Genomic DNA, 14,281 nt, shown 5'->3' on the forward strand with positions numbered 1-14,281 from the left:
CTGCCACATATTAATAAACCATAACACTTAAGATCTTTTCACTTGGCAAACACATGGATACTTGTTTTAATCTCAAAATTTAGATAATTATAGATGATTATTATAAACAAATAGAAATATAAGTAATTTAAAGTATTTTAAACCAAAATATATGTTTCAGAAATTTTAATAGCATAATCTTTATATGATATTTATATATACACATATGCATACATAAATACATGTATTAAGTACATTAATTATACTTTAATATATATGTAAGTACATGACTGATAGTAATATTTTTATAATTCATATGAATCTGTGATCAACTCATTATAACAGGAATTAGTCCTGATCAACCTATTCCCTAAATGCATTGCTGGTGTTGGGGAAGAAATATTCTTACTATAACTGGAAGTTTGTACCTCTTAATCCCCTCCACCCACTGCCAACCCCTCTCCACTCTGATAACCACTAGTTTGTTTCCTGTATAGATGAGTCTGTTCTGTTTTGTTTTGTTTGTTCACTTGTTTTATTTTTAAATTCCACATATAAGTGAAACCATATGGTATCTGTCTTTCTCTTGTCTGACTTATTTCTTTTAGCACAATACTCTCAAAGCCCATCCATGTGGTTGCTAATAGCAAGATCTCATTCATTTTTATGGCTGAGTAATAGCCCATTGTTTATATATACAGCATCTTCTTTACCATTCATCTGTTCATAGATACTTAGGTTGCTTCCATATCTTGGCTATTGTAAACAATGCTGCAGTAAGCACAGAAATGCATATATACTTTCATATTAGTGTTTTCATTTTCTTTGGGTAAATATCCAGAAGTAGAATTATTGAATTATGTACTATTTCTATTTTTAATTTTTTGAGGAACCTCCATACAATTTTCTATAGTTGCTACACAAATTTACATTCCCACCAACAGTAAATGAGGGTTTCCCTACCCCACATCTTCACCAGCACTTGTTATTTCTTATCATTTTGATACTAGCCATTCTGCCAGGTGTAAGGTGGTATCTCATTGTGGTTTCCGTTTGCATTACCCCAATGATTAGTGATGTTGAGTCTCTTTTCATATGTTAGCCTTCTGAATGTCTTTGGCTATTGAGGTCCAATTTTTTAATTGGATTGCTTATGGGTATTTTTATGTTAAGATATATAAGTTCTTTATATATTTTGTATATTAACTAACCCTTTATCAGATATATCATTTGCAAATATTCTCTCATATTCAGGAGGCTGCCTGTTCATTTTGTTGATGGTTTCCTTCACTGTGCAAAAGTTTTTTTGTGTGTGTAATCCAGTAACAGTTTATTTTTGCCTTTGTTTTCTTTGTCTGAAGAGACAGAAAATGAAGAGAAAATGTTGTTAAGGCTAACAACAAAGATATTACTACCTACAGTTTTTTCTAGGATTTTTATGGCTTCAGGACTCATAATCAGGTCTTTAATCCATTGTGAGTTTATTTTTGTGCATGGTATAAAAACGTGGTCCAAATTCATTCTTCTACATGTGGCTGCTCAGTTTTCCCAGCACCATTTATTGAAGACTGTCTTTTCCCACCGTATATTCTTTCCTCCTTTGTTGTAGATTAATTGACCGTGTCATCATGTGTTTATTTCTGGACTCTATTCTGCTCTATTGCAGATCCAGATCTTTAAGCTTCATCTCAACTTCTGGAAGTTCTGTAGTTGAATGAGTTCTGAAAACATACCATTGAATATATAAGGAAGCCACATGATTACAAAATTAATGTTTTATGTATTTAATAAACTCCAGGTGCTGGGTACTCTTACTACTAAAATATTTGTATCAACAGTATCTACTACTTTTATTCTTACATAAGTGTATTTTCTGATAGGGATAGCATTTTTTTCATTAGAGTCATCAGTGGACTTCTCAAAATATCCAAAGTTCCAACAAAGGATCTGTGACTTAGTTTTAGGAATAAAGTGTTACTGAAAGCACAATTAAAAGTTAAAATATTTATTCAAGTCCAGAAAACTGAGGGATATCAGCAAAAAAGTATAGCAAAAAGGGTATGTATCCAGTAATGGCTAAGGGAAGGGAAGGTTAGAATGGTAGAAAAGAGAATCAGTGGTCTTCACAAAAAGAGAGAGAGAGAGAGAGAGAGAGAGAGAGAGAGAGAGAAATGAGGTTGGTAGAAATGAATCAAAAGTGTAAATGCTAAAGGAAAGGTATTACCAAGAATGAATATTTCTGTTGGTTATAGGAAATGCTTTACATTTGCCATAACAGCTATAGTGGAGTGATAAGAATAAAATCTGATTATAATATTCAAGAGAGAAGGGAGTTGAGGAAATGGAGATGGTGATTCCAGACTATTACTATTAATCAAATTCAAGTGGTTGATTTATTTCCTAAACTTCCTGCTCTGGAGTGGCTCACCAGTGACATAGAGTGGTGCAGTGAAGAGGTTTGTGACTCTGCAGGGTGCAGAGGCCCATTCAGTGTTTCTTGAAATAGTCTCTTGCCTTTATTTCATTGATCTACAGTCTCTTGGTCCTCCTCGTATTTCCCCTGCCACTTCAGTGTCTGCTTTGTAGGTTAATCCTCCCTAAAGTTAGAATCACCCAGACTTAGATCTAGGCCTTTCTTTCCCATTTTATGTGCTCTCTAGATAATATGTACACATACATATGCACAGGTTCAGTTGTCTTGCCCATTTCTGGCCCAATACAGGAAGCTGATAGATGTGTTAAATCAGTGAAATAATTATTTTACTAATCAACACAGTTGCTTTTTCATGATTTTTTTAGTACAACTATTTTGAGACTATCTGGATTTTTAATGTATATTTTTAATTGAAATTTATAATTTAGGTAATTCAAATACTGGCATGCTGGAATCTTTAGAGATGACCTAAAGATGACCTAGATGACCTAGAGATGACCTATTGAATCTTTAGAGATGACCTGTTTTTGTTATTTCAATATGACATTACATTTAGTATTTCCAGTTCAACTAAAGTGATTTCACATTTCTTACCTAAAGTTTACCTGTTTGTTTTTTATATGCCAGGTGGTTGTGAGAGCTTTGATAAAAACAACTTTACCTGCTTTGAATGTGTTTCTGGTCTGCTTAATGATCTGGCTGGCTTTTAGCATCATAGGAGTGTACTTATTTGCTGGCACGTTCTATGAATGCATTGACCCAACAAGTGGAGAAAGGTTTCCTATATCTGAAGTCATGAATAAGAGTCAGTGTGAAAGCCTTGTGTTTAATGAATCCATGCAATGGGAGAATGCAAAACTGAACTTTGATAATGTTGGAAATGGTTTCCTTTCACTGCTTCAAGTAGTAAGTTCACTTTTGATGTTTTTTACTTTTTATCAGTGTTTTTAGATGTCCGTGCATATTATAGGTAGACATAATGTGGACAAATGTGAATGGACAAAATGTGAATGATTACTAGAGTTGGTTATAACATATTTTAGCAATTATTTAAAATACATGTTATGCAACATACTACACTAGGCTCATTTGGAAAGATGAAAGTGAAATTCAGACCCTGCTTTCCTGGGAGAAGGAAGTGAAGATGAAGGTAGGACTGATGGGGGAGATGGCAGGTACTGGCCAAACCTATTTCCACCATCACTGATAAGGTAATAGGGTCACAATTTTTGGTACAACTAAAGTTACTACTGTTTTGTTTCTACTCAGTGCTATGAGGAATGGCTACTCAGTCACCCACCATCTAACAGAAGTGAGGAGATAAATCATTCATTCTTGTCTTACCACCCCAGTAGAAAAGCACATAAATAGCAGTTACCACTAACAATGACACTTGGGCAATGTGTATTTATTTATCATTTATCTATCTACCTCTCTCTCTCTCTCTCTCTCTCTCTTTCTATTTATACTATCTTACAACATTTTGTTATCCTACAGTAAAACTACTACAATTAAGCTAAGTAAAAATAAATAGTTGTTAAATAGTTGTTAACAGATAATAGAAATGCAACAATGAAAATGATAAAGGTCTCAATTACAGGGTATATTGAAATGTGGTCAGCCTTAGTAATCAAATGTTTTACTGTATTAATAACAAATTGAGTTTCACTTTTTATTTGAAACAAAGCTTAAGATTTCCATAAGAATTAAATACATGCTATTTTTACAGGCAACATTTAATGGATGGATCACCATTATGAATTCAGCAGTTGATTCTACTGGTGTAAGTATAATATAATCTTACAGCCATTGTTAAAATTCAAGAAAAGTTATTTTTACAATTCAAGAAGAGGGTACCAAGAATAATAGAATAGATAACATGATCAAAGTGAATGCTTATAGTAGACAGAAATTAAATACATTTCAAATTGAACATTTCACAGAAAACGAAATCCTTCCAGGATTATGTACAGTGGTTGAACCCTAATAAGCCCATTTGAAGGTTTATCAGACTTCATAACAATGGTTAAACCAATGCAATAAATTTTAAAATCCAAATAAACAAAGCAATGATATCCTTTCACTAACGAGCAAAGAGAAAATATTACTTCTGTAGAATTGTTGGATTTTCCTGTTGTAAGTTGTCTTATAAATCTTATGTTTTAAAGCGTTAGTATCAATATTTTGCTTATTTTTCACTTTTTAATTTATTTTTATTTTTAAAGACTTTACTTTTTAGAGCAGTTTTGGGTTTACAACAAAATTGAGAGGAAAGCGTAGAGACTTCCCCTATACCCACTTGACCCCACACATGCATAGCCTATTATTGATATCACTTACCAGAATGGTACATTTTTACCCAGGATGAACCTACATTGACAGATCATACTCTCCCAAAGTCCAGAGTTTATTTGAGGGTTCACTTGGTGTTGTACATTATATGGGTTTGAACAATTGTGTAATGACTGACATGTAAGTATGATTACAATATCATACAGAATATTTTCACTGCCCTAAAAATCCACTATGCCCTGTCTTATTTTGATTATTTTTTAACTTAACTTTTAGGTAAATAAGCAACCTAATTTTGAAGACAACATCTACATGTCTTGTTACTTTATCAGCTTTATTGTTATTGGATTATTTCTTCCTTTGAGTATGCTGATCGGTGTTATTATTGCTAATTTCAACAAGCATAAAATAAAGATAAGTATAAATATTCTTTGTTCATTAATACCTGAGAAAACACATTTATAAGAATGTCCTGCTTCAAATAATTGGTTTTGGATTCAGCTTAATGTAATTTTTATTTGGTGCTTATCTATTAAAAAAATTTGATGTTCCTGCATATTGATAAATATTGCTAAAATGTTCATCTTTACATTGTTTTATATATTGAAATATAAACAAACAAGTTAAAAGGTTAAAAATTGCAGGTGTTTCTATATATATATATATATATATATATATATATATATATGTTTGTAAATAATGACATGCTGACCAACAAGTAATATTGTGGTACATCTGCACAAATAGATGAAGAAGTTCAAGAAAAATAAGCTACACTTTTTTACTCTCTGATATGTTCAAAGCCTTCAGAGTCATATCTAGCATAGACATCTTTGTCAGTGCAGTAGCTTTTTCTGCTAGAAGTAGGGGGTATCCTAAATCCTAACCCCATGTCCTAAATAGCAGTGCTTGAAATCAGTAAGGGACAATTCAGAGACAGAATTGAAAAACCCATTTGATCCCACCTCCACACAAAGGCCTTCAAAGCTTCTGTAAATGCAAAGGCCTCAAAAGTCATTTAAATCTGCTTATTTTAACCACAGAGACCTACTTTCTAGAGGTATAGGAAAGCCTTCTAAAAAAATCAAAAGAATAGTCTAGTTTTGAAATTCTGTTTTCAGCCATGTCATCAAAGTTTAGTCATGTGCAGCATCTGATAAACTGCTCTCAGCCTCCACTAATCAAATGGGATTAGAAGATCAGTGATCAAATATCCATTTGACTGGAAGCTTCAGCTTCTTGGGATCAATCCAGTGGGATAACATTCCAGGATTTGCTCCTGGGCTTCAAACCGGTGACCTCTATCAAATTTAAGTAACTAAGTCCTGACTTAGGGCAGTAACAATTCCTAATTTCTAGACTAACACACTAACCATTTACCTCTTATTCACTTTATATATTTTGTATAAGATACTTAGTACTAGGAACACAAAGATGAAAAGCTCTAAAAGGTACTATGAAGAAGTAAGCACAAAGTGCTGTTGGATTAATAGTATAAAAAATATCTTTTGAAAGTATTATTTAGTAAATTAATATATGAACTTATAAAAACACATAAATGCCCAATTATATTTTTTCCTGTTATTAGAAGATACAAACCAATTTTTCCTTAGCTTTTGAGTTCAGTTTTTCTTGATAAACCTTTCCATTTATCCCCCACTGTTTCTCCTTTGTCTCTGCTTAACATGAGGTAGGCCTCAGTAGACTGAAAAGTTAAAAAAGAGTAGACTGCCCACAGGAAAGTGCACCAAAACATCATTGATATCGGTCATTACCATATATTCTACATGTGCTCGGTATGGATTTGTGTGCAGAAATCAGACATGGTTAAATGTGATTTAGTTCATTGCCTTTAAGACCTTTATAAAAGGTTAAATCAGTAATTACCAAGCTTTCCAAAATGTATATTGACAAAAGGTGAAATTTAGATTCATGTGATTTTAATATCTTTTTATTTCATTTCTTTACCAGGGAGGCTCAAATATCTTTATAACAGTGAAACAGAAGAGACAATACCATGCACTGAGGGGGCTGTTGCATGAGGACTCTCAAAAAATAATACGTCGCCCAAGAGTAAGAAAACATCTAGATTTGTTTTCGAAGCTTCGTAAAAAGTTTATTTCATACATTCTCTTTTTAAAATGAATATGTGTTTTTAAAATTCTTCACAAATGCAGGGTGCCTGGGTGGCTCAGTTGGTTAAGTGTCTGACTTTGGTTCAGGTCATGATCTTGTGGTTCATGGGTTCAAGCCCCAGGTGGGGCTCTGTGCCTGCTTCCGTTTCTGTTTCTCTCCCTGCCCCTCCCCCGCTGATGCGCGCGCGCGCGCTCTCTCTCTCTCTCTCTCTCTCTCTCTTTCAAAAATAAATAAACATTTTAAAAAATGTTAAATTCTCCACAAATGCTTTTGACAAAATTTAAAAATATGATCTTTAACAAGGTTTTGATGATCTTTTTGTTTGTTTTGACTATACATTAGAATTCTAGTTTGACAAAAACTTAGGCACTCACTTATTTTCCTGTTTATGCTGGGAGGTAAATTATAAACGTAAAGACTATATGTGTATGTATATATCCTACTAATAAGGCTATTACACCCACCTTTTTTTTTTTTTTTTTTACACACAGAACAAGTTCCAAAGATTCATGTTTGACTTGGTAACAAGCCAAGTTTTTAATGTCTTCATTATGGTTCTTATCTGTTTCCAAGCAATGACCATTATGATACAAAGTGATGAACAGAGTTCAGAAATGGACACTGCTCTCTACTGGATTACCTTATTTCTTGTTATGGTATACACGGGAGAATGTGTACTGAAGCTCATCTCTTTTCGTTGTAACTATTTCACCATGGGATGGAACATTTTTGATTTTATGGTGGTTATTTTCTCTATTACAGGTAAGAGTTTGTTTAGTTAGATTTTCTTTTATAGTAATACTAATTCAGGCAAGTTCTTATACTAAATATGTCCCAAGATATAGTCTTTTAGTAGGCAAAACAGATAGAGACCCTTTTTATTCCAATAGCATTGGCTTGTATTTTTACATTCATACATGTACACATGACAGCTATAAGATACTAAAAAATATTTGTTGAATTAATACATAGACTTCACTTAAGAGGTTACCAGGTAAATGCTTAATTACCCCTTCAGTATATCACATACATTATTTTTCTAGGATGTGTCTAGAAGGAGCTTTATGTCTTAGCATGATATAACCTTTCAAGTTCCCTGTTTTTTTTTTTTTTTAATCTCCAAAACTGTTTACAACTTTCACAATACTAGAGTGTTAGGCTTTAATGAATTTGTCACCAGTTTTCTCTTACTTTGGGGATCTCAGTCTTTTATTTAACAATTATATTTGAATACATATTATGCTATACCCAAAGAATTCAGTAGTAAATAAGGAAGGCATAATCCCTGTAGGCACACAGTTTACAATGTAGTAAGGGATTCAGATGATTAAACAGTACATATTTAATGTTGTGCTATTAAGGTTATGATAAGGAAAGAAGCACGTGGTGTTACAGCAGCACAAGAAAGGGGAGTACCTATCAATAAGTAGAGGTCAGAGGTCAAACTTCCTGGATGAAGCAAAATCTAAATAGAGACATATTGAATAGGGGTAGACAAGTAAAGATTCTAGGATAAAAATGTTTTGAGCAGGGAAAAGTTTGTTTCTTGTCTGCCTCCCCATAAGATACGTACTGGAATATAAGCTCCATGAGAGACAATATTTAGATATTTATTGTGTCAAGCACTATTCTATACAGTGACTAGTGAAAAGGTAGACAAACTATTTGCTCAATTGTGATTCCAGAAAATTCAGCTTATTCATTTGGTAATAGAAGCAGTTCAACTATTGATAGACAGGTACAAGAAGCTTGAAAGAAAGGAAAGAAGGGACCTTTGGGATTAAAGTCAGAGCTACTGAATCAGCTATCTCAAAGGAGAGGAAATCACAGTCAGAGAGAAAGCTGTTTGAATATGAAATCTGAGAAGGCGAAATATCCTGGGTCCAGAATGTAGCTATAGCTGCATGTGACTAAAGTAAAGTGATGGAGATTACAGTTAAGAAAGTCAAAGACCAAGAGACTGGCCTTTCAATGAATCGTGGATGGTAAGTGTTGGAGTGGAAAGGGTGACAGTGAGCCAAGTACTAAAGTCTCCAATGAATATGAATAAGGGGGGAGGAATATCATAGAACCAAGAAATGGTCGGCAATAGTATCATAGTTCATTGGCATGATCCACAATGTGTCAGGACAGAAATTTCTTTTTTTTCTTTATAAAATTGACTTGAAGCATCTGGAAATCGCATTGGAAAAATGTGAAAGATGCTTGGTCATTCCATTTTTCTACTCTGAGAAATATGGAGTGGGGAAGAAAGAGCTCTTTACACTTGAGAACATTCCAAGGGAGATACTGTTTTCAAGATAGAGTCAGATTTTAGATAAGAAAGGAGGTGAACAAAATCTAAGATGAGGATGTAGAAAAAATTATCTACAATTAAAGGGGGATACCTCTGGCAAAATGGAGGAATTTGGAACATTGTAAGGAAAAATGAAAATCTGAGTCAGAGCAGAAGATTCACTAATACACTGTGGAAATGAAGGTATAGATAAGGTAGAATGTCAGAGAGAAGGTTATGGACAGTGATCAAGTTGAACGGAAATATGAGACATGATCATTCCAGATTCAACAAATACACCATATCATTTAGAAACTTCATGGAATTCTCCCCTCCTCATCTTCTCAACTCAAAATGAACCACAGTCTCTCCAGTACTTGCAGAGGACATCCCCTATACTTTTATGGTAATTGTAATTTTATAGTTCTAGCTCTCACTCCCTCATCTACCCACAACTGCTACAAAAATAGTTCTAGGCCAAGACTCATTTATTTAATTCAATTTAAAGATGCTAAGAACCCAAAGACTATTTATGAAATAAATAAATTATAATCTGTGAATCACTGAATGCCAGACATTTTTGTAATTATATTTATCAACTAGGTCTTTCTGCCTTGCATTATAATTACTTTAAATGTCTACCTCTACTCTCTAGAATATAAGGCCTTTGAGGACAGAAGTCAGGTCATTCATCTTTGCATTTTGCATTGACACCTTTATACTAGATGTCCAATAAAGGCTGGATTGAGCTAAATTTATTTATCCAACTGCAATCAGAAAAAAAAGAATATGACTACTATTTTGTATTATGGAATCATGCCATCTGTGATTCCAGAATTAGTTGATCTATAATGGCATAATAAGATGATGATTCAAATAATTATCTTCCAAATTTTGCTAGATACCCTGAAAATTGCCACAATGAGTATTTGGCTAATCCCCACTTTCAATATATTCTGTTATATGGGAAGGATTAATAAAATGATCTTAACATATAGAAAAAATGGAATGTAAAATAATTTATATTCCTCTAAATACAATCATATTTAAATAGTTTTATTACCTGTTTTATCTTCTCCCACACCAAGGACTATTTCTGCCTCTGATGGTAGGATACTACCTTGTGCCTCCTTCTGTTGTGCAACTGATACTACTCTCACGGATCATCCACATCCTACGTCCTGGGAAAGGACCAAAGGTGTTCCGTGACCTGCTGCTTCCTTTGATGCTATCTTTCCCAGCATTGTTGAACATCAGTCTTCTCATCTTTCTGGTCATGTTCGTCTACGCCATCTTTGGAATGTACAATTTTGCCTATGTTAAAAAGGAATTTGGAATTAATGATGTGGCCAACTTTGAAACCTTTGGCAGCAGTATGCTCTGTCTTTTCCAAGTTACAATATTTGCTGGCTGGGATGGGATGCTCAATGCAATTTTCAACAGTAAATGGTCAGACTGTGATCCTGATAAAATTAACCCCGGCACTCAGGTTAGAGGAGATTGTGGTAATCCCTTTGTTGGGATTATTTATTTTGTCAGTTACATCTTCATATCATGGATGATCATTGTAAACATGTACATTATTGCTGTCATGGAATTTTTAAATATTGCTTCTAAGAAAAAAGCCAAGACATTAAGTGAAGATGATTTTAAGAAATTCTTTCAGGTATGGAAGAGGTTTGACCCTGATAGGACCCAGTACATAGACTCTAGCAAGCTTTCAGATCTTGCAGCTGCTCTTGACCCTCCTCTTTTTATGGCAAAACCAAACAAGGGCCAGCTCGTTGCCATGGATCTTCCCATGGCTGCTGGGGACAGAATTCATTGCCTTGACATCTTACTTGCTTTAACTAAACGAGTTATGGGTACAGATGTGAGGATGGAGAAAGTTATTTCAGAGATGGAATCAGGGTTTGCATTAGCCAACCCTTTTAAGATCATGTATGAACCAATTACAACTACTCTGAAACGAAAACAAGAGGCAGTCTCAGCAACCATAATTCAGCGTGCTTATAAAAATTACCGCTTGAGGCGAAATGACAAAAATACATCAGACATTCATATGATAGATGATGACAAGGAAGTTCAAGCTACCACAGAAAATGCTTATTTTGACAAAGCTGAAGAAAAGTTAACTATTCAAAGCCAAATCTAATCCCACTTGCCACCTTTTTTCACCTTTTTCACATATTCTAAAAATGTTAGAAGTTTGAATCAGAAATAAAAATGAAGATCAGAGAAGTAAAGATTTTACTTAATAATCAATTGTTTACAACCCATGGAAGTTAAGCTTGTGCTCACAAGACTCCATGTCAAGTTGACTTTCACCTTTGTATACTGAGTCTAACCAAGATAAGCCCTTAGAATCACTTTAGTGAGTTAAATGGGTTAAATTTGCCATTTGATAATCCAATGCTTGTTTTCTCTATCTGGCTTTTATGGTGTGTGTTTCATCTAGAGGACTGAGGAAGTGATGGTAGAGATGAGTAGCTTTCTTGTATACTTTATGTCTACTTTAACTTGATGGGATTCAAATCATCATTAAGAGGACTTAGTTACAAATAAACAATTACTTTCTTAATGTCGGGTAGTGTTAATAAAAACACAGTGCTGCAAGCTGTTAAATCATAAACTTGCCAGACAGATGTCAACTGGGGAAGAGAAAGGACAGGTCTTAGAAAGTGCCTTTGAGATCAACCACAGATAGTCTTGGGCTGATTCAAGCCACTTTGGTTAACTGGAGCCTTGGTTTTTGTTTTTGTTTTTGTTTTTGTTTTTGTTTTTGTTTTTGTTTTTGTTTCCTTCCTTCCTTCCTTCCTTCCTCTCTTTCTTTCTTTCTTTCTTTCTTTCTTTCTTTCGGTACTAGGAATTAATATTGCTTAATTGTTTTTGGATTCCTGGTTTTTCATCTTTTTGGCTACTTCTACCTAAGCTCTAGTTCTTCAACAGAATGGATTCATAGAATAAGAAGTGCAAAGGGAACTATAGTTATGGCCTACATTTTTCTCATTTTTTTCTCATTTATGCTTTTTTAAAAAGTATACATTTACTAAAACGATACGATATAGAAACTGTTAGTAGATTCATATCTATCATAACACTGATGTATTTTTACCATTTAGCCATAATGCAACATTGAGTAGTAAGAGCTGGCAAATGAAAGTCATAATATGAATTCGAAGAGTCGGGGTTACCATTATGTGTAAGGATTTTTGCAGTGTCTTGATCTTTAATTGGGAAACTGTGGCCACTTTGAAATACTTTTCACTGACTTTATGGTTCTCTATAGCTTAGAGAAAGACAGCAATCACTGAAACTGTGAGGACTCTGAATAGATTAAAGTGTAAGTTTGTTGTTGGTGGTGTTGTATAACATTAGCGTATGCAGATTAGTTTTTACTTTGTCATTTATCTTTCCAAGTTTTTTTTTGCTGTTTTTAATCTTATCACACATTCTGTAAAATGTTTTTATATTTGAAAAGCTTGAAAATCCTAAGTATTAATTTTCACAGTTGAAATTATCTTTAAAAGATAGACACAAATAGTTGGTCTTTGACATAATCATAAAAATGCAGCCACTCATATCCATGTAGTTCAAGATTCTGATATTTGTTCCATTTGTATTAAGATTGATTACAGTGTACCCACAAAATCCCAAAGGATTCAGAAAGAAAATATGCATACTGTTGATGTAAGTGACAAACTTTAAATATGTTGTATGACATTCAATATCACTTAAATATCAGTAATTGTATTTTATTATGAATGCATGATCTTGAGCCTTAACTTTATAATCTATTTCTGCTCCTCAGAAATGTATTAACTTGACCAAGATGCCTTTGGAGGAACCCCTAAGTAAATGTAATTGCAGGGTTCTCTTTCTTTCTAGAAGTGTTCCTTCCCTTTGTCCTCTGCTCTTCATCATCGGATGGTGACTAGTGAGGAATTAGCATTAACTTGGTGACATGGTGACAGCTGGTGCTTTATCTAAATTTCTTAGTTTTCTATTTCTTGGAAATGCTTTATGTAAAAACTGCTTCAGATATTTAAGCTGAATCTTAATTTGCTTCTGTAAATGCAAGACCATTAATTGATTTTGGTTTGAAAATTAGATCTTTTACTTGTAAACCATGTTTGCTACTAACCTTCCAAAAATTGTGTAAAGAATTATTTTTTAAATAAGTCTTACAATATATTCTACTTTTTAGATAATATACAAAATAATAAATACAACATGTTAACCACACTAAACTTTGTTTTTTTTCTCTGGTAAATCAGGTTGTCTAGTGTGTATAACACCAACTTTTAAAATGAGCCTAACATTAAAGCTTATTCATTTAGGTTCAAAATTTAAAACTGGCAGAACTTGTGCTTCTTTTGGATTCACAAAAATTTGTAAAATAAATTTTAGTAAGCTTAGCAGAGACCTTTACACATTGACATTCCTCCTGTCAAAGTCATAAAATAAGTCAGATATATCTCAGTATTAACTAGAATTTTCTTTATGGAGGATAATGCTGAAATTAAATTCCTTAGTGTGCTATGATTTATCAATGTGTGCTTCTTTAAACTTTTCTTTCTGCTTCCTTAATAAATATAATGCACTTTAACATGATTTTAAAGATACTGGAAATAGCTACTACCATTTATTGAGCAGACTATTTTATGCCCAGCTTGTGCTAAGTATTTATCATGCGTGAACTGAGCATTCACAATAACTCATTAAGTAATAATTTTCTTTTTATAGATAAACAAAATAGACTTAGAAGGGTTGTAAGAGCTTCTGTATGGCACAGAACTTGTAAATGACAAGGCCAGAACCCCAAACCAGGTCTAGTTTCTGAGCATTAATATGTAACCACTATGGTTAGTAACTGTCTTATAATAAATGACCTAGCTATAGACAGAAGTTTAAGATCAATTAAGTTGTTGTAGAGAGATAAGGTCTCTCTCTCTCTCTCTTGCCATCTCTCTCTCTCTTTCTCTCACCTTCTCTCTCTTCTGTGGTAAAGGGACAACCTCTGGAAAAATGAAAGACACAAGAGATAAAACTACTATAGAAGTGTTTTCATTCAACATTTATTATATGCTAGATATTAGAGGTAAGCCCAGAGTCTAGATAGATATTCATATGTACGTACATACATACAAAGACAAATATGAGAC

General features: G+C 33.5%; 1 protein-coding gene across 4 annotated transcripts in view; it reads left to right on the top strand.

Annotated features, from left to right (window-relative positions):
* SCN7A (sodium voltage-gated channel alpha subunit 7) overlaps nt 1-13,361 on the top strand; it is a 79,824-nt gene extending 66,463 nt beyond the window's left edge. For all 4 annotated transcript variants that reach the window (XM_047871356.1, XM_047871358.1, XM_047871357.1 and 1 more), the window contains 6 exons: nt 3,041-3,319; nt 4,143-4,196; nt 4,982-5,119; nt 6,674-6,778; nt 7,333-7,603; nt 10,205-13,361. In XM_047871356.1, coding sequence (XP_047727312.1) covers nt 3,041-3,319; nt 4,143-4,196; nt 4,982-5,119; nt 6,674-6,778; nt 7,333-7,603; nt 10,205-11,271 — 1,914 coding nt within the window. In that variant the 3' untranslated portion in view covers nt 11,272-13,361. The remainder of the gene's footprint in view (nt 1-3,040; nt 3,320-4,142; nt 4,197-4,981; nt 5,120-6,673; nt 6,779-7,332; nt 7,604-10,204) is intronic.
* The last annotated feature ends 920 nt before the right edge of the window (nt 13,362-14,281 follow it).

Source organism: Prionailurus viverrinus, chromosome C1 (assembly GCF_022837055.1).
Source record: "Prionailurus viverrinus isolate Anna chromosome C1, UM_Priviv_1.0, whole genome shotgun sequence".
Taxonomy (NCBI): Eukaryota; Metazoa; Chordata; class Mammalia; order Carnivora; family Felidae; genus Prionailurus; species Prionailurus viverrinus.